The 26,528-nt window shown below is 41.7% G+C and overlaps 1 protein-coding gene across 1 annotated transcript in view; it reads right to left on the bottom strand.

The window, feature by feature from the left end:
• sacs (sacsin molecular chaperone) overlaps window positions 1–26,528 on the bottom strand; it is a 91,919-nt gene that overhangs the window by 39,596 nt on the left and 25,795 nt on the right. Inside the window, exons 3-8 of the mRNA XM_059964195.1 lie at window positions 25,419–25,509; window positions 24,371–24,456; window positions 23,982–24,093; window positions 20,725–20,871; window positions 15,869–17,351; window positions 13,025–13,116 (exon numbers count right to left, since the gene is read on the bottom strand). Coding sequence (XP_059820178.1) covers window positions 13,025–13,116; window positions 15,869–17,351; window positions 20,725–20,871; window positions 23,982–24,093; window positions 24,371–24,456; window positions 25,419–25,509 — 2,011 coding nt within the window. The remainder of the gene's footprint in view (window positions 1–13,024; window positions 13,117–15,868; window positions 17,352–20,724; window positions 20,872–23,981; window positions 24,094–24,370; window positions 24,457–25,418; window positions 25,510–26,528) is intronic.

Raw genomic sequence — 26,528 nt, 5'->3', positions numbered from 1 at the left:
AGACAGCATCTATGGGAGGAGGTAGTGACGACGTTTCGGGGCGAAACCCTTCATCAGGAGTGAAGTAACATGGCATGGTCGAGGGGGGAATAAGAAGTGGGGGGAGGGATAAAGTAGAGAGCTGGGAAGTGATAGGTTGGAGGGAAATGGGCTGGGGGAAGTGGAGAATTATGGGAAATAAAAGAGAAAGAAAGGTAGGGCTGGGGGTAGATTACAGTGAGGGGGAAAAAAGAGAGAGAAAGAGAACCAGACTGAAATAATAGATAAGGATGGGGGTAAGGGTGGGGGGCAGGGGTATCAATGGAGGTCTGTGAGTTGGATGTTCATGCCAGCAGGTAGAAGGCTACCTAGGCAGGAGATAAGGTATTGCTCCATCGACCTGCGCGCGGCCTCATCTTGACGGTAGAGGAGGCCATGGACAGACATGTCGGAGTGGGAGTGGTCTGTGAACGGTAGAGGAGGCCATGGACAGACATGTCGGAGTGGGAGTGGTCTGTGAACGGTAGAGGAGGCCATGGACAGACATGTCGGAGTGGGAGTGGTCTGTGGACGGTAGAGGAGGCCATGGACAGACATGTCGGAGTGGGAGTGGTCTGTGAACGGTAGAGGAGGCCATGGACAGACATGTCGGAGTGGGAGTGGTCTGTGAACGGTAGAGGAGGCCATGGACAGACATGTCGGAGTGGGAGTGGTCTGTGGACGGTAGAGGAGGCCATGGAGAGACATGTCAAAGTGGGAGTGGTCTGTGGACGGTAGAGGAGGCCATGGAGAGACATGTCGGAGTGGGAGTGGTCTGTGGACGGTAGAGGAGGCCATGGACAGACATGTCGGAGTGGGAGTGGTCTGTGGACGGTAGAGGAGGCCATGGACAGACATGTCGGAGTGGGAGTGGTCTGTGGACGGTAGAGGAGGCCATGGACAGACATGTCGGAGTGGGAGTGGTCTGTGGACGGTAGAGGAGGCCATGGACAGACATGTCGGAGTGGGAGTGGTCTGTGAACGGTAGAGGAGGCCATGGACAGACATGTCGGAGTGGGAGTGGTCTGTGAACGGTAGAGGAGGCCATGGACAGACATGTCGGAGTGGGAGTGGTCTGTGGACGGTAGAGGAGGCCATGGACAGACATGTCGGAGTGGGAGTGGTCTGTGGACGGTAGAGGAGGCCATGGACAGACATGTCGGAGTGGGTGGTCTGTGGACGGTAGAGGAGGCCATGGACAGACATGTTGGAGTGGGAGTGGTCTGTGGACGGTAGAGGAGGCCATGGAACACTGGAAGAGGCTTCACAGTAGTGAATTCAAAGGCAACACGAGTGAATCTGCAGATGCTGGAAATAAATAAAAACACAAAATGCTGTCAGAACTCAGCAGGCCAGACAGCATGTATGGGAGGAGGTAGTGACGACGTTTCAGGACGTTAAGATGAGGCCGCGCGCAGGTCAATGGAGCAATACCTTATCTCCCGCCTGGGTAGCCTCCTACCTGCCGGCATGAACATCCAACTCACTGACCTCCGTTGATACCCCTGCCCCCCCTTACCCCCATCCCTATCTATTATTTCAGTCTGGTTCTCTTTCTCTCTCTTTTCTCCCCCTCACTATAATCTCCCCCCAGCCCTACCTTTCTTTCTTTTTTATTTCCCATAATTCTCCACCTTCCCCCCAGCCCATTTCCCTCCAGCCTATCACTTCCCAGCTCTCTACTTTATTCCCCCCGCCACTTCTTATTCCCCCCTCAACCATCCCATGTTACTTCACTGCTGATGAAGAGCTTCGGCCCGAGACGTCGTCACTACCTCCTCCCATAGATGCTGTCTGGCCTGCTGAGTTCTGCCAGCATTCTGTGTTTTTATTTATTTCCAGCATTTGCAGATTCACTCATGTTGCCATCGAGAATTCAGAGCATGGGATTTGATTTTATTTACTGCTGTGGCAACAGTATTTAATGATTTGTGCAGCCGATCACTTGGGTTCTTTTTTTGCAACAAAATGCCGTCTGTGGATTGTACAGTGTAAGTATGTTAGGTACAGTTTTATTTCAAAACAGTAATAACCTCACGGTGGCATCCCGTCATTGACAGTGACCATCTGTTTCAAAAGCAAGAATGTTGGTGTGTGGAATGTCCTCTCTGAAAAATTGCTCAGCGACCTGAAATATTGACTCCCCCTTCATATCTGTTTCTAGTTCTCCTGCAAATAACAGCTCTTAAACCATGTTTTTATCTTTAATGACGCAAACATAACCAAGAAGCAAAGATTTGTTGCTGGGCAAAGATGACTCATCCAACTGCAGAGTTGCAGAGAATTCTGTTGTCCTAAGTATGTTGTACAATGCACCTTCCGCATTCTCAAATATTTCATCTATTCGTCTTTGATCAGAGTAGTCACTGAGCGAAACTGCTTTAATTATTTTGTCTGGTGACTTATACAAAGCCATTCTCAGAACCTCCATTACTGCTGGCAGAATCAGTTTTTCTCCAATTGTAAAGGGCTTTCCAGATTTAGCAATAAGCAATGAAATGTATGAAGCAAGCAAACCATCTCTGTTTTGTTGTGAAGCGCTGTCAAAAAAAAATGTTTCTAAGTGTTTTCCATTTCAGAAGGTTTTCACGACGTGACTGAAAATAAGCCAAGTTCTTGCTTGCATTATCAGAGTGCACTCTGTTCAAATGTTGAAGAGTCTGGACAGATTCACTGCCTCATTTGAAAAACTTAATATGATGGATACATTAGCTGCTGTTGGTTGGTTGGTGCTGATATAAATCCATATTTCAGATACTCCATTCTATACTGTTATCACTTCTTTTTTGTTTGGTCTACTTATAGCGTTGTAGTTAAGGATTAACAACCACGGTCAATCACCTATTGTTTACATCCAACCTCAAGCACTGTGATCAATAAAGGAGAAAGTTATGATGTCATCATAGCTCAGGCAAAACCGGACTCTCTGCCTAAAGGTACATAGGTGTAAAGTACTATCTTGGTTGGCCCTAGGCTAGAGAAATTTGAAAAGGCAGATTCTGATCTTTACTCCTTTGAACACCATACCCCAATTCACAGGAATTATATCACCACATGTTTAGAGTATGGAAATCATACTAGTTAACACTGTACTACAGTAGTGAATGGCAAAAATGCGTGGTTGGTCCTGGAAATAACATGATTTCTTTAGTCTAGGTTTCTCAAGATATGCTAAATATACAGTGTCATTGCTTTTCAACAACTTTGAGCAAAGTCTAAGTGAACGGTGAGTTAGTAAGAGAAGAGGTGATTACGTGATCATTGTAATCAATTATGAGTCACTGAAGATCACATGCTTATAATGAGTAATTCATTTCATAAATTAAGCCTGGTATCCCTCAGCTGCCTCCTTTGCCACCCAGTACTCATCCCACCTCCCCACTTACCTTTATTGCCCTTTTAGAAGCTGCCACCACCCCCCAGGGGGCAATTTCACTCACTTTGGAAACCACTGATCGAAAACAATTGGGACTCATGCTTAAAATCCAGATATATTGATATATCCCTCTTCTTCTCTGACTCCCTCAGAATAAATTCAAGCAACTTTTGCACCTCCTCAAAAAGAGCAGAAGTAGCCACAACTAGAGAAAATTTCATTAAGGGGTCACTCACTATTAGATAGATATTGCAATTAAAGATTTAGACATTTCCATCCAGTAAACCTGATACCGAGTACTCCAAATATAAGAGATAATAGCCAACTGGAGACAACTAGGAGCAACCCAAGTGAGGAGCAATTCACACTTTGTGCAGGAGGAGCTCAGCCTCAATGTCAACTGATTATTCCCATTCATAGGTGCTGCTTGACCTGCTGAGCTCCCCCAGCGCGTTGTGTATATTGCTCTAGATTTCCAGCATCTGCAGTACCTTTTGTCTCTATATCCAAATGAAATTAAGTGATCATCATTCAACCTATGTATCATTTAGTCAGGTTTTGCATCATCTTTATTTGTTTGCCAAAATTTGGTTTGGCTCTATGCAATTGTTAGTATTTGAGCTGACTTCGTCAGATGCAAAATCTTGAAACCAGACAGATTTTGTCATGCCTCAAAGATTATCAAATTAGAGATAGAGTGCACTGCAAAATATTAGGCAATTTCAAAATTCTGTTATGAATTAGAATAGATTCTGCTCAGTCTTTGCTAGCAGAGATCTAACAGTTCACTTCAATGCCCTTATAAAACAACTAGTTGGGACCAAACATCTGCGGGTGCTCTCTGCAGCACCCAACTCAGAATTTGTGTCCCCCCACAATAGTCTACTGGACCCCGTTGCTCATCACCCTGAGGTGAAGTTGATCTCAAGCAGCAGCTCCCGATTCCCATGGTTCCTATTCCCAATACCTCTCATAATGCCACACAAACTTCAATGCACCGGATACCCTCAAGTCCCTGTACACCTTGTCCTCACATCTCCCACAACTTGTCCAAGCTGCAGAGCTAGAAATCCATAAACAAAAGAATACATGCATAGGGGCCAAAATCACCACCAGTTCAACTGATTTTTCAGCAAGGAATAACTTTTGGATATTGAGTTTACAATCAATCAATTTTCAAATTCTTTCTGCTTTGTAATGCAATTCCTTAAAAATTTATATTTTTCAAAATGACAAACATGCCACATTACTTCTTTTTGGTTTAGTTTTCACTTACAGTACTGTGCAAAAGTCTTAGTTACATATATATAGCTTGGGTGCCTGATTCTTTTACATGGTACTGTATTTGTCAATGTGGAGTGGAGAGCAAGTTTGGAAATCTGGCAGGAGCAAATTTCAACCAGTTGGTTTATTGATCATTATAGACTGTCTCTCTGGTGCTTCCCACACCCTCCCCTTCCACTTCCCCTTTTCCCAACTGTAATTCCCCTCTCCCTGCCTCCTTCCCAGTCTCAGTCCACAATAGAGACCCACATCAAAATCAGCTTTATCATCCCTCACATACATCCTGAAATTTATTTATTTTTGTGGCAGCATTACAGTGCAATACATAAAATTACAACAGTACTGTGCAAAAGTCTTAGGCACCCTGGCTATATACATGCAACTAAGACTTTTGCACAGTGCTGAACTTCACTGAAGAAAATAATAAACAACTAAAGAGCAGTCTACTACAGAAATAGACAGTTGTGTCAAGATAAATTTTAAATTTTACTTTTAAAATCTACATTAAAATAAGTTATTACATTGTTAAGTACAAAATAGTAAACCAGCTTATTTCAAAACCTGAGGTTTGAAATGGCAGATGCCCTATCCATTAGCACTATATTATAACACTATTCAGAAAATCTGAGACTAAAATACAGTATTTAATACCCCAATTTTTGTCAGAGGCAGAAACATCTTCATAAAGCTCCATTAACTCATTGAAAATCATCAAGTATAAATAAGAGTCAATGGGCTCTTCAACCCATTGTGTGTGCATTTACTATCAAGCACCTGTTGCCATTGGTCCTATTCTAGCCCATTTTATTCTCCCCATGTTACCATCAACTCCCTCTCCCCCTCCCCCAAGCTTAGTACTCACCTGCACACTATGGGACATTTACAGTAGCTAATTGACCCACCAACCCATCCAACGTTTGGAATATGGGCTGAAATCAGAGCACCCAGAAAAAAACCCACACAGTCATGGGGGAGCTATCAAACTCTACAAAAACAGAAATGGATGTCAGGATTGAACCCAGGTCAGGTCACAGAAGTTCTGAAGCAACAGATCTACTAGCTGAGCCACTGTGTATTCCACAAACAATCCTCCCGGGGAAATAATCATTTCAGCTTTTGGCTAGAATTTGATTTATTCTGAGAGGCATTTGCAGATCTGCCATTTTCTTGTTAAATTGAAAATGTACAATCATTAATGGTAATCATAAAAAGGCTTACTGGTGTTAGAGATTATAATTTAAGCATATTTTCATTGGTAAAATGCTTATATATCAAGTGTAGAATGCACAAGAGCAGTCTACAAATACTGCACCCAGGGAAGTTAGAGCAAATGTCAAATCTCTGGTCAATGTGGCAATAATGCTGAATATTACTATCGCTGCTTGACATGAGGAATGCATGCCCACATTGTACCAGCTGCTTACATTATAGAAATTAAACTGTTTGCGCATTGTTTGATTTAATAAATCTATTATTTTGCTTTCTTGAGAGAAAGAAAATTATGTAAGTATTATTCTCAAACATAATTTCCACCACAGATTACTTACTGAATGGCCCCATTGTTATGCAGTATGTCTAACCATGATTATCTCACAGATATATTAGCAAAAATAAAACCTTGAGTATATGACGAACTGCAGAAAGACAAGCAGGTGCATTATTGGAAGAATGCCAAATACACTGATTAAGCAGAGGTACAGAATGACCTTTAACTGTAGCTGTACTAGGGCATAAAGGAGTGACGATGCTATCTGTTTTTTTGGAAGCTCTTGTGCGGTGATGGTCTCACCTTTCAGCAAGTAAAATAAATGTGCTTATGATTGACCCACTCAGAGTTAATTGCTGTTTGTTATAAGACTAAAACATAGTGAGAAGGTGCTCAACAACCCCTAACTTTGGACTCCACAACCCAAAGGAAAAGACCGTTACCATCCACTTACCTATGCTTCTAATATTTTTAAACATTTCTATAAGATCATCCTTCATTTGCCTACATTCTAAGGAATAAAGACCTTGTCTGGCCAACCTCTCCCGGTAACTCAGGCCATCTAGTCCTGGCAACATCCTTGTAAGTATTTCTGTCTCGATCCAGTTTAACTACATCCTTCCTACAACTGGGTGACCAAAACTATACACATTACTCCAAGTGCAACCTCACTAACACCTTATATAATTGCAACATTATGAATCAACTCCTACACTCAATGCCCTGACTGTGGCCAGCCTGAATACCTTTTACACCACCTTGCCTACCTGTGAGGTAGTTTTCAAAGAACTCTGCTAAGTCCCTCTATCCATTACATTCCCTAGGGTGCTATCACAGTACACGTCCTGCACCATTTATCTTTCAAAAATGCATCACTTCACTCTTCACTGAATTCCATTTGTTGGCTAACTTCCTGACCTGATCAAGATCCACTTGTAACCTACAATAACCTTCTTCACTGTCAACAACGCCTCCCAATTTGATGTAATCTGCAAACATGCTGATCCAGCTTTGTGCACTTGCATCCAAATTATTTACATAAATAACAAGGGTCCCAACATCACGCTATTAGTCACTGGTCTCCATTCAAAGAAACCACCCTCTGCTTCCTATCTCCAAACTAGTTTTCAATCGCCTAGCTAGCTCTCCTTAGTTTGCATGGGACTCAACCTTCCAGACCATTCTGCCATGCAAGACCTTGTTGAAGGCCTTGGTTGTTCCGTTTGTACAATGGTTGCTTGTTGCTTGTCACTCTTTGTTCATGTATAGTTGTTCATAATTTCTATTGCATTTCTTTATTTTCCCATCAATGCCTGCAAGAAAACTCATCTCAAGGTGGTGTAAACTAACTTCTATATACACTGATAATAAACCTACTCTGACTTGCTGAAGTCCAAATAGACAACATCCACAACCCTACCCTCATCTATGCTTATGATAACTTCTTCAAAAAACTCAAAGGTTCATCAAGCACCACTTCCTGTGCACAAAGCTATGCTGATTCCTCCTAATAAGACTGTCTATTATTACTGTCTACAACATTCCAGTTTCTCCACCAAGACACCATGCCACTTTACTATGGCACTTGTTCTTGCACTTTACTGCACATCACCTTATTTACTACACATGGCCTGAGACATGCAGGCCTGGACTATCGGACAATAAAAGATTAGCGCCAAAAAAACCAACTCCATTCAGTACATTCATTCTATTCATTCCAATTTCAGAGATGGGTACAATGCACTGACTATACTACATGCTGGGGCAGAACTTGCAAGCATGTATAGGCATGTCTTCAGGCCTCAATCACCAGCTACTTTCTTGGTAATCATCTAAACCTGTAAAGATTCACTATCATACTCTCAATGAAATAACCTTGCATTTTTCCATTAAAGTTAGCGTTCCAACTCATCACAAAGGAGACAGTAACAATTATATGAGCAACACATACAGAATGCTGGAGGAACTCAGCAGGCCAGACAGCATCTATGGGAAAAAGTACGGTCAACAATACAGGGCAATACCCTTCATCAGGACTGGAAAAAAAAGATGAGAGAACAGAGTAAGAAGGCGAGGGGAGGGGACGAAGAAATAGAAGGTAGCAGGTGATAGGTCAAACCAGGAGATGGGAGAGATGAAGTAAAGAGCTGGGAAGTTGATTGATGAAAGAGATAAAGGGTTGGAGAAGGGGGAATCTGACTGGAGAGGACAGAAGGCCATTGAAGAAAGGGAAGGGGAGGAGCATCAGAGGAAGAAGACGGGCAAATAAGGAGATAAGGTGAGACAGCAAGATGCGAAATGGTGAGGGAAAGTGAGTGAAGGGGGTACCATTACCAGAAACTCGAGAAATCATGCAATCTGGTTGGGGGTTACCCAGATGGAATATAAAGTGTTGCTCCTCCAACCTGTGTGTGGCCTCGTTATGACAGTAGAGGAGGCCATGGAATGACATATCAGAATAAGAAAGGGAAGTGGAATTAAAATGGGTGGCCCCTGGGAGATCCCACTTTTCTTTGGCAGACGGACTGTAGGTGCTTGGCAAAGTGGTCTCCCAATCTACGTCGGATCTCAACAATATACAGGAGACCACACTGGAGCACCAGATATAATAGATTACCCCAGACACGCAGGTGGAGCTCCTTGCCTGGAAGAACTGCTTGGGCCCCTAAGAGGTAGTGAGGGAGGAGGTATAGGAGCAGGTGTAGCAGTTGATCCGCGTGCAAGGTTAAGTACCAGGAAGGCGATCAGTGGGGAGGGACAAATGGACAAGGGAGTCACGTACAGAGTGACCCCTGTGCAAAGCGGAAAGTGGGTGGGGGGGGACGGAGGGAAAGATGTGCTGATGTGGTGGGATCCTGTTGGAGATGGTGGAAGTTGTGGAGAATTATATGCTGGGTGAAAAAGGATGATGAGTTGGTAGATAAGGATGAGAGGAATCCTATCCCTGGTGGGGTGGCTGGAGGATGGGGTAAGGGCAGATGCGCACAAAATGGAAGACATGCAGTTGAGGGGAGCGTTGACGATGGGGGAAGGGAAGCGTCTTTCTTTGAAGGAGGAGGACATCTCCTTAATTCTGTTTTTTTAATTATACAAATTATTTGAATATAATTCACAGATTTAAAGATCAGCTTTATTTGTCACATGTAAATCAAATTGCATCATTTTACATCAAATCAATGTGTTAACAGCACATGAGCGTTGCTACGTTTCCAATACCAACTTAGCGTGCCCACAACTCACTAACACTAATTATATGCCTTTGGACTGTGGGAGGAAACCAGAACACCTGGAGGAACCCCATGAGGTCAATGGAAGAACGTACAAACTCCTTACAGACAGTGGCAGGAATCCAACCCCAATTTTACAGTTGGCATTGTAAAGCATTTCACTAACCACCACGCTACTGCAAGCTCAAAACGTCAATATAGAAAAACTATAAAATACAAGTGAAATGATTAGGATATACTCTCACATTAAATGGACTGAGAGCGACTATTCTGCCAGACGAATGGATGTCATAATTTAATCCCTTTGCCTAAATGGACCTTTTAACTGAACAGAACTCTAGAAACAGACAATGGCATAATGAATACCCAATGTCTGTTTAGTAGTGTCTGTTTAGTATCAATGGAAATGAGATTTTGTCTGAGCATTTTGCTTTATGTTATTCACATAAACAAATGCACTTAAACCTTCAAGTGGTTACTTACTGTATGTTCATTGTTGTCATTTTCAGTGCACTAACATGAAACATAGGGAAGATTAATATTTTTTCAAAAGTGCTGCCAAATCTCATGCTAGAATCTTGTAGATGAGTTAGTTTTATGAGACACCCATGCAGAAATCCAGTAGCTGCAGTATTACACTCAGTGCCTGTACAATAATCACTAATATCAGTACAGTCACTTCCAATTTCGACACTCCCGTCATAATTTTGGGCCTGAAATTTCCAGGGTGGGGAAGGGAATGTTGGAACAGCACAAGGTATAGAATCTGGTTCTATGCTTCACAACTACGAATTCAATCTCCGCTCCCAACAGTCTCCCCATAGGCACAAGTCAAGCCCCATTCTCCCAACTCCTCACTCCTCATCTGGAGTCTGAACTGTAAAATTATGATGCCTTTTATGAAACTGCTAGGGCATCCAAAGCCAAAGTGTAGTTCAGTGACACAGGTAGATGCAAATCAGACCATCTTCCAGAAGCAGAGTCTGTTACGTACAAACATATGACCCTTTTCTAAAACTGTCTCAGATATGCATGCAATGTATATATTGGCACCCATGCCAGATTGAAATTTTTCACTCCTATTGTGGCAGATGTCCCAGAAATTCGAGAAATGCAAGCACACCAAACATTCCGCGTTAACTCCTCCCACTCTGGCACATGAGACATGACCAGACCATGACTGGATGTCTAAGCTCTATTGATAAAACCCTTCAGCTCTTGGTAGCAAGTTAATTCAAAATCTGGTCCTGCAAATGTGTTTGTTATTTATAAATAACACTGAAAGTAAAAAAAGCTCAAGAAACTATGTGTCAGGAACCAATCAGAAGTTTGTGCAACACACAATCTGCTGCAGGAACTCAGCAGATCACGTAGTATCTGTGGGAGAGAAGGAATTATCAAAATTATGGGCGTAATCCCTCCATCACGACAGGTTTCAACCTGAAACGCCAACAACTCCTTTCTTCCCGCAGATGCAGCTCAACCTGCTGAGTTCCATAGCAGATCATTTATTGTTCTAGATTCCAGCATCTGCAATCTCTTGTGTCTCCAATAAGAACTTTGATCCTGCCATCTGAAGCTAAAAGCACTTTTTTTAAATAGAGCAGCCAGTAAACACATCTTACCCTCCTACCCACCCTCCATTTTCTGCAGGGATCACCCTTTACATCTCCCTTGGCCACTTGTCTCCAGCCACCTATTCCTGCAAGCAGGACAAGTGCTACACTTTCCCCTTCAGCTCCATAGTGGGCTCCAAATAGTCCTTCTGGGTGAGGCGACACTTCACTTATGAGTCTGTCAGGATCATCTGCTGTACCCGTTGCTCCAGGTGCAGCCCGCTCTACATCAGTTGGACCCGATGTAGATTGAAGAACCACTTTGTCAAACTCCTTCTCTCTGCCCACCACAGAATGTGGGTTTTCCCAACGGCCAACCATTTTAATTCTACTTCCCATTCCCTTTTCAACATACTGGACCATGGCTTCCTCTACTGTCATGATGAGGCCACTCTCAGGTAGGAGGGACCTCCTATTCCATCTGGTAAGCCTCCAACTTGATGACATGAACATCTATTTCTCTACTTCCTTACCCCTTCTCACCTGCCCATCACCTCCCTGTGCTCCCTCTTCTACTTCCCTTTCTCCCACAGTCCACTCTCCTCTCCTATCAGATTTCTTCTTCTTCAGCCATTCTACCATTACTCCTCCCCCACCCACCCACATTCCCCCTCACCTTGTTTCACCTGCCGGGTAATGTTCTTTCCCCTCTCCACACTTTCTTATTCTGGCTTCATCCCTCTTCCTTTCCGGTCCTGAGGAAGGGTCTCAGTCCAAAACACTGACTATTTATTCCTCTCCCTGGAGGCTGCTTGACCTGCTGAGTTCCTTCAGCATTATGCATGTGTTGTTTTTGAAACAGAGACAAGGCATTTGTTTGACTACAGAGCACTGAGGTGGAATTGTTTACAACAACAGCCAGCAGGGAACAGCCAGGTCTATTCAGTAATTTACCTGGCATTTCACTGAGACTGGAAAATACTACTTGATTCACCAAAAGTAACCAATTAAAGACTCGGTCAAAGAGGTTAATCTAAAAAATTTTTTAAAGTTGGAAAGATAAATAGGGAGTGGATAGGGAAGGGAAAATTCCAAAGCTTTAATCCTTTAATCCCTGACAGCTGAAGGCACAACTGCCAAAAGGTGGAACATACAAGTTTGCTGTAATCAAGAGAACAGAATTTGAGGAGCACAGCTGTACGACTAATGGATGTTTCAGAGAGAAGAGGAGACAAAGTCATAGAGAGATTTGAAAATAAGGCTGAGTATTTTTTTAAATGTCATTGCAAACAAGGAACCTATGTACATCACCAAGTCAGGTCATTGGGTCTCTCGTCTCCTCTCCCAAAGAGATCAATGGTGCCTAAGGAGACTTACTTGCTGTAACTGTCCTGCACCTGATGCTCTTAAAGAGCTGCACCTGCATTAATAAGTTGTGGCAAAGCTTACTAATGAATGTTGCTGCTACCCAATTTTGTCAGAATATTAGATATTCCAAAAAAAATGGGTTAACCAGAGAAAATGCTCTGTGAAAAAACACATTCAGGATGAGTTTAAAACAAAGTTCTTATTACCTATTGATTCTGGGCCAAAGTTTGTAAGTGCAGTAAGTGCCAGGATTCAATACTTGAGACCTCTGATGTTGCTACAGCCAGTTGGCAACAGGTGCAGGAAGGTTATTTTGGTACCGGAAGAGAAATGACACCTAGGAAATCCCAGTGTACCAGGACACCTATCAGTACAGCAAGTTAGCTTTATATCTCTGAATGGTAGAATAATTATATTATCTAAATTCATTCCTTTCAAGCTATGTCTGTCAAGAGTCTCATTGGGAGTGTACTGGAGAGTTTGGCTTTCCAATGCTTTTAGGGACCAAATTTGTGAACTGTTCAGCCTGCAAGATTCTTCCCAGAACGGAGGAAGTCCCATTTCACGAAACTACATAACTTTCCTAGTGAGTCTCAATTACCATATTAGTGCCTTTCCCCAACAGTATGAAACCTACCCCCAAATGCTACAGGAAAGTGGACTGAAACACAGGTGTGCAGTAAAATGTATTCCAAAAGATGTGCCTTACCTCGGCTTTCCGCAGCTTCCCTCAGGGCAGACAGGAGAAATGGCTTCAAATCTTCAGCGAGAAATCTCCCTTCCAGTCCGGGAAAAAGAGATCTATTAAGGAGGGGGGAAAGAAATCAAAGGTCATCTCTGCATTTTAGGAAATTGTTCTTGCAGATTCTGCTGGTGACTGATTAACTCCATGCTTCAAAAACAGTCAGATGATGTACAGACTCAACAGTTAGTCATAGGGAATAAAGTCAAGGAGGCTGGAATTACTCAATTTTCCATTGTGGATTCCTCCAATAACATAAAGTACAGAACAAAATATCAGAACCACACAGGATTTGGTCAACGTATGGCCCCTGCTGAGCTAGGCGAGCACAATCTTCACATTTCTTTACAAGGAGCTTAATGGAAATCCCCTACTGATGCGTACTAGTCCACCTGGTATGGAGCACAAAGGCCATTAAAATGTTTCTCTGCTTCTGTCACACAAGAGCAGCGTGAACCTTCTCAGGAACAGAGATATATCACCAGAAAATATGGTGATGTATTCTCTGAGCACGGAGATACCACGATTATAGTCCCCAGTGCACCCAAGATCCACGGTAGCTTAACAGCAAAGGGTTGCTGCCCGTCAGCAGCTGGCCATTCTTCACAGACAGAAGGGGGCTGTACTGTCTGACTGCTTTCCAGCAGGGGCAGAGGAGCATCCACTAGTCTACTGCTCTCTTCACTCACTCCTTGACATTCTGTGGCATCAGTAAGGGACCTACACTGCTCTTTGTCGGCTTCCTTTGGGAATGTTAACTGTTCAAGCTGCATTTCTGTATGAAGGGAGTTGCTCAGTAACCAAGTGAGTAAGTTACTCAGCAGAAAGTTGAAGCTGCTATAGTCAGGCAGTAATACTCCTGTAGCCTTCGTCGTCCTCTTGTTCCCAACAATCTTTAGATTTTGCTACCTTACTCTGAGGCTCATGCTCCTGGACTTCTTCGCCTGCCACTGACTGCTGCCTACTCTTTGCAAAGCTATGCTGCACACAGCAAGTTACAGTAGGAGAATCATACCTGTTGGATATTTACTCCAGGGGGTGCTTTCAGTTTACTGGAGACAATGGAAACAATGAGACCAATGCACTCTCCACTAATATCCCACGACTTTCAGGTTGAGATCCATCATCAGAACTAGAGTTGTCAGAGTCCTGATGAAGGGACTTGGCCCAAGACAGCTGCAGGTTCTAGAGATTCCCTGGAATTGCATCATGTTCAGAGGTCCTGACATTTCATATTGAACAGACAACAGAACACGATCCCTGCGGCACTCCCAAGGCACTTATGGAATAAGGAGCTCCGTAGCTAAAAGTTGCAATGAGCACTTCCCATTAGTTTTGATACTCTGTGTTTTTGGAGCTGTTTGAACATTCACTGAATTCTGAGGTTGCCTAGTCACACTTCCTCATGTCAAAAGGGTGTACCTCTAAACTACAAATAAAACAGAAATCACGATACCTTGGGCTCCTAAATCTCTTCAGACTGTTCCACAAACTATCACCGCGTGGCCTTCAATCATTAGGTTCTTGAACCAAAAAACAAATCTCTAATCTCTACAGTTTAGCAACACCGTGACCAATCTGATTATTTTACACTAAAATCGACTTTGTTTATTGTTCTAATTGTGTTTTTTCTTGTAAACAGTGTGTATAAGATATTTTATGCTTTTCTTGTAAATGCTGCTTGTATGATACTATGAGCGTATGATACTGCTAAAAGTAAGTTTTTCGTGGATCTGTACACACATGCATTTGTCTGTATGACAAAAAATTCAACTTTGATGGAGCTTTAAGCACCAACTTATGTCAGCATTGCTCGAAATTTGCATTGCAACGTATTTCAATGCACGGCTCATGAGGGAAAAAAATGTTATTTTGTATGCCGTATGGGATTTATGTACTGTGTTTTGTACTTTAGTCTCAGAGGAATTTTATTTAATTTAGCTGCATATATGCGTATGGTTGAATTACAATAAACTCGAACTTCAGTATCAAGTGCACTAATGTCTAACCTAATCACATGATAGCTGTTTTCACCTACTAATGCTTGTTAATGCAATTTACACTCACAAGGCACTCACAAATTTCTACAGAGGTGCCATAGAGAGCATTCTAACTGGCTGCATCACCATGTGGCACTGGTGGGGTTGGGGGGGGGGGGGGTGGGGGGGGAGGTACTGTACAGGATCGAAATAAACTTCAGCAAGTCATGAACTCAGTCAACTCCATCATGGGCACTAGCCTGTCCAGCGTCCAGGACATCTTCCAAGGAGTGATGCCTCAGAAAGGCCGAGTCCATCATGAAGGACCCATCACCTCCTCTCCTCTCATTGTTACCATCAGGAAGGAGGTACAGAAGCCTGAAGCCACACACTCAAGAACAGCTTCTTCCCCTCTGCCAACAGATTTACGAATGGACACTGAACTCATGAACACTACCTCACTACTTCTTTTTCTCTTTTTGCACTACCTATTTAAGTTTTTAAATATATATACGTACTTCTTACTACAGTCCACAGATTTTATTATGTATTGCAATGTACTCCGACCACATTACAACAAATTTCACGCCATATGCCAGTGATATTAAACCCGGTTCAGATAGTTCTGATGAAAGCAAAGTTCCAGCTAATTTTTTGACCACAGATCTCCTCCATTCTAGACATCCAGTTGTTTATTTCTCTGACCATTCAGTTCTCTATCACTCCCAAATCAGATCTCAATGATGCTGGTGAGCAGTAATCCTGTAGCTCCAACCTCCCCATTCCCCTGCACACCCCAAACACAGATCCATTTTACGTCATGAAATCTTACCGAGGATGATCATCTGTGGTGATATAAATAGCATCCTTGTCTGTTGCAGAGGAGTCAAAACATTTGAAGCTTCCATTCTGTAGAGGAAGTAGTTCCAATCCAATCAATTCCCCAAAGTTGCGATCACTCAGTATGTACTCCAGAAGTTGAAGTTTCTCCTCCACGGTGCCTCGGTGTCGAAATTTCCTAATCATCTGCCGTACCAGAGTGGGACTGACTTTCTTTAGGCCCCTTGCGTCGGAACTGAAGGCCTGCACGGCACTGGAGACATTCGTAGGTACTTGAGCTATCTGCACTCCCACCTTAGTGAGGAAGCTGAGCACCGTCTCTGTGCAGTCGCTGCTGGTGTCCATTTCACAGAAATAAACCGAGTCCACTTTCACCCAGCGGTTATTTATTGAATAGATAACAGGATGCTGAATCAGCTCCTTAAAGAGAGGCTCTAAGATTGGTTTCCAGTGTACACGAATTTTGTTAATATCCGGCCATACTTTGTGAATTGCTTCGGGAGTTAACGGAGAACTTTGATCTTTTCCTGCCTGCATTCGTTTTATAGCTTCTAGGATGAGGGTGGCATACGTTTTTGGAACTACGTTACTAACTAGGAGCTCATTCCATAGTGCAGCTGGGTCTCTCCACTGGTCCACTTCTCTCCACTTAATACTTCTCCTGTTATCCGTCAGTCCAAAGAAACCACTGATGTGCACCGGTAAACCAGTCTTGCTTTCTTCCCCTGGAGGTAAAGGAAGAAAGCAGAACGCTCGTCCTGTGAACTCAGCTGCAGCCCCTTTCAGTTCCTCTCTACCAAGGAGAGGCATGGCAATGCCAATATTGGGAATGTACTTCAAGTCTTCAGCCAAACAGTCGAGTTCATTGCACATTCCTCTGCCACCAATACTGCTGCAGACAAGCCAGGACATTTCATTTACTTCCTTTGAGGTCACATCTTCTGTCACTATGTCCACATGGTAGGTCACACATGTCACGCTGTGGTTTGGAATATTACTGCAGTACCGATCTGCAGCAGTCCTTAGGATCTTTAAGGAGTTTGGCCGCTCATGCTTCAGCTCCTTACCCTCAGAGGCATTCACCCTAAAAAGCATTCTCTCTGTCCCATTGGATTCCCTGCAGTACAACGTCACACTCTGCACATTCTTAAGGAAAAGCAAAACGGAGCTGGCGTCAGCTTTGAATGACTCAAACAACTCAAGAACTTTCTCTTTATTGTAAACATTGCTGCTCACATAAGATGGCTTCTTACGGAGAGGGAATCTGAAAATGGTGCCAGGAAAGAAGCCGTCTTTAAAAGTTTCTTTGGTGCTATCAAAAATTCCAATGAATGGTGCAAATTGGTCTGGGTATTCATTAATTTCATCTCGATCGTTTGTTAGATTCCAACTTTGACCTGATTCACAGGATCCAAAAAGTGACTGATGGGGATCCAACATTCCAATCTGAGTCCCGCTAAATATGCAAGGCACATCTGTGTGAAGAAATATATTTTAGTTCACATTAAATATCTATATTTTTGTCCATCTATTACACTACTCTATTCACCAGCAATCATCCACAGAAGAGGTATATTATCAGGTAACCAAGGATTCACACCAGTTAGCAGGTTAATAGGTCATAGTAAACAGTCCCGTGATGAGGCTAGTGTTAAATCAGTCGGGTGCTGGGTGACGCAGCTCAAAGGGCCAGAGGGCCTGTCCCATGCTGTATCTCTAAAATATAAAAAATTCCACTATTGATCTGCCTACTGGCTCGAAAAATCTTCAGTCTCCTCACCAGCTCTAATGATATGGGTGACATCAGAGCTGATATCCTTGCTAATTTGAATATAATATGCTGGGAAGAAAGTAATTAAGTTCTGTTCTCCACCCCCAACCCCACCACTTCCCATTTTAATGTCCTCACTCTGGTTTCTGCCGATTCAAAGCAAGGCATTTCTTCTGGATTTAAAAAGTCATTTGTTACACCATTTCATCAAAACATTTCCTCTTTCTTGCCAGCATCTCCATGCTAAACATCTAACACTTTATTCAGCCAAACTTTGAGAGTTCGTAACATGGATGTATAGACAAATACTGAGGAGGAAACAATTTTCCTTACTGGTGAATGACAGCATCTTAAAACCTACAGTAGCTTTAGCTTGTTTTTCTGTTCCAAATCTGATCCTGCACCAGCACACTCCCGCAAGGTGCAATTAGCAGCTTAACAGAAAAGAGGGTCTCTTGGATCGGAGTTCGCTTTGGCTTCATGGCAACAAAGTCCTGACAGGATCTACTGTGTGCAGGAGATGAATGAGATCCTATCTTTGGGCATTCCATGAACAGATTACTAAACTTAAGTCTGGATTGTGATATTAACTGCAGAAACTGTGGCCTCATTTCAGATCACACAAACTCTACCACCATTATTGGGCACAGATAAGATTCAGATTACATTCAATTTATTTGAACTCAATCTTGAATTTTAGTTTTTGTTTGAAAAGTGGGAGAAATTTTGAAAGGTGCTTGGGCTGATTGAGTAATAAAAATTAGGTTACATGACTAATATCATCTGCTATCTGTCAACCATCAATAGGCTCTACCAACGTTGCTTATGTGTTCCTGAATGAATTTACACATAAATTATTTGGTTGAAATAATGACACAGCAGGCAAATACATTTTAAGGAAATAGCAAAAGTAGGGCTAAACAATGAAAAACAAGAACACGACAAAAAGAGAGCAGAAAGCAGAGTGGAGGAGGAAAACATTAAACATATTGAGTTAAAGGCAATCATTGAGTAGCCTGAATGAGGAAGGCACAACATGAAAATGCAAAGCCCAATCAATGGCCATCGAGTGTGAGTCATGGCTATGCGAAGCAACAGGATACTGACAGGTTTGAAGTGCAGCAAACAGTACGTCAATGCTACAGCTGGTTAAAATGGATCTTTGTTGCATTATGCAAACATATACACTGACATGCTATGTAGGAAGTTTGTCCCCGGTAGATCATGGATGGCAATTGAAACTTACAAGACTGAGATACATTAATTATTGTTAAGTGAGACTACCAAGGTTTTTGCAAAGGAAGCTAGCAAATGAAGCAGAAGTACAGATCTGCCATGGTCTACCAGAATGGTAGAAAACGTTAGAAGAGATAAACAATCTTCTCTTCTCATCCTACTTTCTTATTTGAAGAATAGTTGTGTGGATGGGAAGGATTAAGGCTGGGATACATCAAGACATACCAAAGCTGACCATCAATTAAATTATTAATAAAAAGCATGTGTAAAGAAAGCTTTTTAAAAATAAGCATGTCAGGGGACACAGCAGTCTAGCAGTAGCAACAATTTATAGCACCAGCGACCCTGGTTCAATTTTCACATATATCTCTATGGAGTTTGTAGGTTCTCCCCATGACTGTGTGGGTTTCCACTGGGTGCTCCGGTTTCCTCCCACATTCGAAGAGGTACAAGCTAAGGTTAGTAAGTTGTGGGCATGCTATGTTAGCACCAGTAGCATGGCAACACTTGTGGACTGCCCCTAAGCACATCCTCACACTGTGCTGGTTGTTGGTACAAATGAGACATTTCACTGTATACTTTGACGTACATGTGACAAATAAAGCTCATCTTGGATCTTAAACTGTCTTGGGTTTTAAAGGCCATTATGTAAATCCAACAGTCAGATGTAGAATATGAATATGAAAACAAACCTACTATTGAACTTTACAAAGATTCAGCATCATTCGAAATTGAACTTCAATGAAAGTGCAGTACATAATGTTTGCTGTTTTAATCCAGGGGTCTTTTAGAAATCAGGAATGAGGCACAAAATAAGTTGCTTCATGATAGTTTCATTAAGAGTTGATAGGACAGAGAAAAATTGATCGCAATAGTGATAGTGGTCTACTAGTTGAAGAAGAAAGAAACTAAAGATGGTATCTAACATAAAACAGCTATTTTTATATTACCAAGATAAGAAAAATTCCTTTCAAATCTATTGATAGGAATAAACCAATTACAAAGCACTTCTTCAATACTGCAGTACAAATTAACCAATGGGAAAGCACTTATTCACGAAATGCAAAACTAAGATGCTTCCAGAGCTTTCCAGAATTATACTTTGTATAGCCACTAGAGGCAATTTAAACTGTTATATGCATTGTTTAGCAACCCTTAAAATACAACTAGATAATTAGTTGTTAAACTGCAAAGAAAATAACAATTAAACAGTCTAATCTAAGAATTAAAACAGTTGGCTCCAACATGATTTAAAATTTCACACGTTTAGAATCAATTTGAGTCACACAGGACATGAATGGGATGCCAAGCTGCAGATAGACGACAACAGAGAAGTTCCAAAATGGACAAATTTCATCGTAGTTGATCCAATTTTCCTCTCAGCCCCAACATCCTGCCTTTTCCCTGTATCCCTTCATGCCCTATCAACCTCTGCTTTAAATCCACTCAATAACTTGGCCTCCACAGCCACCTGTGGCAATGAATTCCACAGATTCACCACCCTCTGTCTAAAGAAATTCCTCCTCATCTCCATTCTAAATGAACATCCCTCTGTTCTGAGACTCTGTCTTCTGGTCTTAGACTCCCCATCATCGGAAACAACCTTCCCACACCTCCATTGTTGGGTTTAAGTTTGTAGCACCATGCTTGAAGAAGCCAGAATTAAATAGCTGTTCTCCTTTCTCAAGTACTGAAGTGTGAAAATGGCAAGTTAGACACAGGTTTCTTGTAAAACTTAACTCTACAGGAAAATATTTATGGAAAGTCCATTTACTTACTTTACACAAAGAATCAGGAAACCAAATTAACTCCAAAGGTGGCAAAATGAGCCATTCACTTACCTGTTACATGGTAAACAGAATTGAAACCAATCCCAAAGCGCCCAACTTTCAAGGGATCGTCTCTTTTCCTGCTTCTTGCTATTTCCTGAATTCCATGCCAATCCTCAGGGGTAAACACTGCATTATTGTATGAGTACAAAGCTGATCCTGTGGAAATCATAGATGTTTTACTCAAACTCACCTAGACACTCCATTATTTTTGAAGGGAAAAGCTGTGCATGTTCCATATGAAACTTTCTCCTGCTGATTTTACCGTAACTCTAAAGGTACACCTGCTGTCACCAATCACCTGACCGGGTTCCAATAATTTTGGTCTGGGGATCATGGACACAAATCCAACTGAATGTTTTTGGAATATTAGCATTTTAATAAAAATGTATTTGGAAAACAGATCTCAAGAGATTTTTCAAGAGCAGGAAAATGTATCAGAGTCAAGGAGGAGGATTAATGGCGCCTGATGGTGGCTCCTTTGTTTGCATCTTCAGAAACAGCTCTTACTTCCATCTATAATGTCTCTATTTTTTCCCTGTCAGGATTCTTTTGAAGACCCTGACCTGGAGTTACACGATGACTATGGTTCTTTGTGGGAATGGGACACCCTCTCGGGGTTTCACCACCGGCCGTTTTTCAGCACGCCAAGGACACAGCCTAACAGCTCAGCTCACCTTCAGAGGGCCAAGATCTCGTGGCTCTGGAGACGGGAGCATCGAAGGTCAGTGTCCAGGAAGGAGATCAGTGTGTCGTGTAAGATGGAAGATCTAAGGCTATGTGCCCAGAGACCCGAGATCTTTGGGCACAAAGCTGAGAAAAAGCAACACAACAGACTTTTAACATTGTAAACCAGCGAGTTGTTTGTTATGTCTCCCCTCACGCTGTGAAACAGAGACACTTCTTTCTCCCTTATTAGGAAGGGAGAGAGAGAGAGCCTTTGGTATGTTGAATACTGGGTGAACAAGTAGCCTTTGGGGTACTGCAAGTCCGTGTCTTTGCTGTTGCTTTGCTCACACTTGAACTCTCGGTGGTGGGTGCCAATGCTTTTTTTTGCCGGTGAGGGGAGGGAGGATCATTGCTTGCTGCCACTTATGCATAGGAGGGAAGGGAGCTGGGGGAGGGGGGGGGGGGTACTTTAGGATTCTTACATTTAACTGTCATTCATTCTTTGGAGGCACTCCTCTGTTTTCATGGATCGTTGCAAAGAAAAAGCATTTCAGGATGTACATTATATCCATTTCTCTGACATTAAATGTACCTTTGAAACCTTTGAAGGTTTGCACCAACCTTAAAACATCAGGAATTATCTACCCTACATATTGCGAAAAAAATATCCATCCTACTTAATACTCTGTTGGAGGAAAGCTATTCGCACTTGGTACAAGGAGTGGAAGCTGTCCTTCCAATCAATCAATATTAATTTTATCATTCTTCTTTCAATTACTGCCTATCTTACTTTTCATTGATCTCCATGTCTCACATTTTATAAGCAAGCATTTTCCTACTAATTCCCATCATGACATACTTTCCACTCAATTCTACTTCTGCCCACAATCAGCCGCCAATACAATTCCCAGCTCAGACGGGAGGAATTGACCTCTGTGTACAGTGTGGTGGCATTCATCTTCTTGCAGTGTTGCTGAACTGACATGATTCATCAGCAAAGATCAGCGTGTGGACTGAGCTCCCTAAGCACTGGCAGTCACAATCAGAATTAGGACATTAAATCTGTTGCTTTGCAGCAACCATACATACGATGCAAAGACGATAAAAATCTATCATAAATAAATTGTACAAAAAGAACAGAAATAATGAGGTAGTGTTTATGTGTTCATGGCAAGGATCAGAGTAACTGTACTACAAAATTGGCTGAGGAGAAAGAGGCTTAAAAGCTGGGAAGGTTAAACTGCACAAGAATGTTTTTTTAAATCTGATCCTTACACATTCCTGATGATCTGAAATCCACACTATTTACAGGCTAGTTCACACAATGTAAGTATGTTTCAGAATGATAAAGCAGATGGCACATCAAAGGAGGATACAGTGGAGGAGTAACCAAAAAGCTAAATCACAAGAGGCAGACTAAACAGAGAATCCATTTAGACACCAAATTATAGAGCAGGGATGCAGTAAACTAGATTAAGCTCAATTTCCAATTCTTAGAATCTGGTTTTATTGCATATGGCATATTAAACGCTCAGCCATAACACTTTTAAAATTTCATGAGAGTTTCTGCCTGCAGACCCATTTCAGTTTGCAAACTTTAGACCTTAACCAGTCAATAAACAAAATTCTCCAATGAGTGTTCTAACTATAGACAATAGACAATAGGTGCAGAAGTAGACCATTCGGCCCTTCCAGCCTGCACCGCCATTCTGAGATCATGGCAGATCATCTACTATCAATACCCGGTTCCTGCCTTGTCCCCATATCCCTTGACTCCCCTATCCATAAGATACCCATCTAGCTCCTTCTTGAAAGCATCCAGAGAATTGGCCTCCACTGCCTTCCGAGGCAGTGCATTCCAGACCCCCACAACTCTCTGGGAGAAGAAGTTTTTCCTTAACTCTGTCCTAAATAACCTACCCCTTATTCTCAAACCATACCCTCTGGTACTGGACTCTCCCAGCATCTGGAACATATTTCCTGCCTCTATCTTGTCCAATTCCTTAATAACATATGTTTCAATCAGATCCCCTCTCAATCTCCGTAATTCCAGCGTGTTCCAACTAGTTACCTTAAACTTGGTGTCTGTTCTTTAATGGCTTTTCTCTCCCAAAGATCCTTTGTATTCAACCTGCCCATGCCTCATGATATTTATACATCACTATTTCCCCTCTACAAAGAAAGTAATCTCAACTCAACCAATCTGTCCCCCCAACTAAACTTCTTACACATAATTTCCCTGTATTTCCTCTGTAACCTTTCCCTTACATCCTTCCTAAAATGCAATGGCTAGGACTATACTCACTCCAAGCTGTTTATAGTTTATACAGCTCCAGCCTCTGCCCTCAATGTCTGTCTTAGTACTTAAAACCAAGTTCCAACTACAATGATACACAATTAGGACTATAACTGCTGAAAGCAGACTTTCTAACAGGAATAACATTTACTTCAAGCCCCGACACCACATCCCTACCTCTTACCAAAACAATTAATTACTATTTATAAAAGCCACTATTCTCCCAATATCATTACAAGCATGATGCTGTAAGTAACTTCAACTCTGACCTGAAGCAATGACTATTTATGTGTAGCTCTCTTACCTTGATATTCCTTCAGCTTATCTGACCAGAGCGAGTTTGTTCCATATTCAGTTTCATCGTACAAGAACTTTACCTCAGTAGCTCCAGCATCTTCAGCGTTTTGTATCAGTTCCTAAAAGCAAAGATGGAGATTGCTTTTTTTTCTTTTTAAACAGGCTACCTGGCTACTGAAAATTATGGTATAGGCCCACTGATCCTCAAAAGAATAAGGGGTCTAAATGTTAAAGAGTTTACTTAGAGCATCTTTATCACTCCTCTATTGAATGTCCACTCTCATTCTCAACTTTGCAATCTGCGTATGATATATCACTCCATGCAAACAACCTGAGTTAGGAAAAAGGAATATGAAAGTTAATGGATACCACAAAACAGAAAAAAAAACCTCTCACCTTAAGAATCTGCCCTCCCTCAGGATACCTTCTCAAAATGTCCTTGAGAAAATCCACAAGAGGTGGTGTTGTTTGACCAAACCTGCCTGGTGAATGAAAAACAAAGAACAGTCTCCATCAGAGAATAACATGACCAGATTTGGTTAAACTTGGATCCATCCCGTTTTCAAGAGTATTGATTTGTCTCAAAAAAAAATGTATTACTGCAATCTTTTGGCTAGACATACAGTGGGAGAAGGGGCAAACAAAGTTTAAAATGGCTCATTTGCAAAAATATCAAAACCAAACAAACTGATGTAAAAGATACTATTAAAGCTACACAGTCATTATAGGGTACAGGTGGCTCCCGCTTTTCGAACGTTCGCTTTACGACAGCTCACTGTTACGAAAGATCTACATTAGCACCTGTTTTTGCTAACCAAATAGGATTTCCGCTTTTACGAATAAAAAGACGCCAACTTTATACGTGTGTTTACCCTGAGAAAGGCTACCATGACTGTGAAACCTTGCGCAGGCAGTTGTGTGTGCATGCGTGTACGTGCCGATTTTTTTTCTCCAAATCGATTTTGACTTGCTGTCTTCCCTCTGATAAGTGAAACTACACCATACATACAATATTTCTACTTTATATAGGCTGTATATTTATTATATCATTCGTGCATTTACTATATGTTCGTGTTATTTTAGGCTTTATGTGTTATTTGGCAGGTTATTTTTTTGGATCTGGGAATGCTCAAAAACTTTTCCCATATAAATGAATGGTAATTGCTTCTTTGCTTTACGACATTTTGGCTTACAAATGGTTTCACAGGAACGCTCTACCTTCGGATAGCGGAGGAAACCTGTATTACTGAGAGGACTTAATAATATGTTGCCTCTGCAGTGTGATCCTCCACTGCACCCAAGACAAGTTTGAAATTATTACAGATCTTCTGAATTAATTCCGAATGTATCAGTTACTCCACCATCTGAACAGAGTTATTGGCATTAGAATGAGGATGCCAAGTCAATCTTACTGGCACTGAAAACGATATTCCATATCAGTTACCTCCTCCTTTCAGACCTCTTCCTTGCAAAATCAAATTAATCTTGTGCGTCCCAGACTGTAACAAACTCCCAACCTGTATCGAGTCTTCCAACTAGAGGAGAGAACAAGATAAAGTTCTTACAATGTAACGCTTGAATCAAAATCAGGTACATTATATCCTTCTGCACACTCTGATAAACAGAAAAATATAAGAAGTGTCTAAAGGTAATTTTATAATTACATCCATTCAAACTAAAACAGAGGCCATTATATTGAAAAGATACATACTATAATCTAGATTGCTCCAAATTGGAGAATTAATGTAATTTTACTTAATCTCATAATTTCAGCTAAAATAACTACAGTATTTGGCAGTGAATAATTTTCCCTGTATACTGAACAAATCAATCAAATTTCCACAGAGAGCTGGACCTCAACAATAATTTTCAGAGGGAGGTAAGGTTTGATGGGGAAAGGATTTGAGACAGATGCTGGATATGAAATGGGTTTCAGGATCACTATTTGCATCATCCCAAGAGTGGCAATTTAGTCTGTGCAAATGTGCAATGGGTTTTTGACTGAGTGGGTGTAAGTTCCCTACTAAATTTGAACAATATTGTACACATACAAGAAATAATAACAGGATAAATTTTGAAGTTAATTAAGAAACCTGAATAACATTCCACAAAATCATCAGATGGGAGAAATATAAAAACAAGCAGGCAAAGGAAATTAAGTAGCAACAGATGGATGTCATCCAGCTTAAAACAAAATAAACTACAAAATATTAACCGATTACTTTGTTAACGTTATAAAGTACTGAGACGGGTCTCTATTTCAAATGCCTGGCATGGAAAGGAAGTGGGAAAAATGCTGAGAATAATTTATTATACTGAAGAGGAGAGGCACTGAAAGTTAGCAGCACCCAACAAACGATGAAGGCATAGAAACAAGAAAATGATGAATCAGACAATAAACAATATAAATCAAATGGGGGGGGGGTAGTTACTATTTGCAAAATTGTCAATATTATCTCAGTTTGTTCTTGATTACATGGAGTTCTTTCTCACAGTTTGTTCCCTAGCTGAAAGACATTTGATTAATAATGTGAAATGCTCTTGAATGCTTACA

Source organism: Hypanus sabinus, chromosome 3 (genome assembly GCF_030144855.1).
Source record: "Hypanus sabinus isolate sHypSab1 chromosome 3, sHypSab1.hap1, whole genome shotgun sequence".
Taxonomy (NCBI): domain Eukaryota; kingdom Metazoa; phylum Chordata; class Chondrichthyes; order Myliobatiformes; family Dasyatidae; genus Hypanus; species Hypanus sabinus.
Note: the sequence above shows the minus strand (reverse complement) of the source record. Positions and strands in the feature narration are given on the sequence as shown.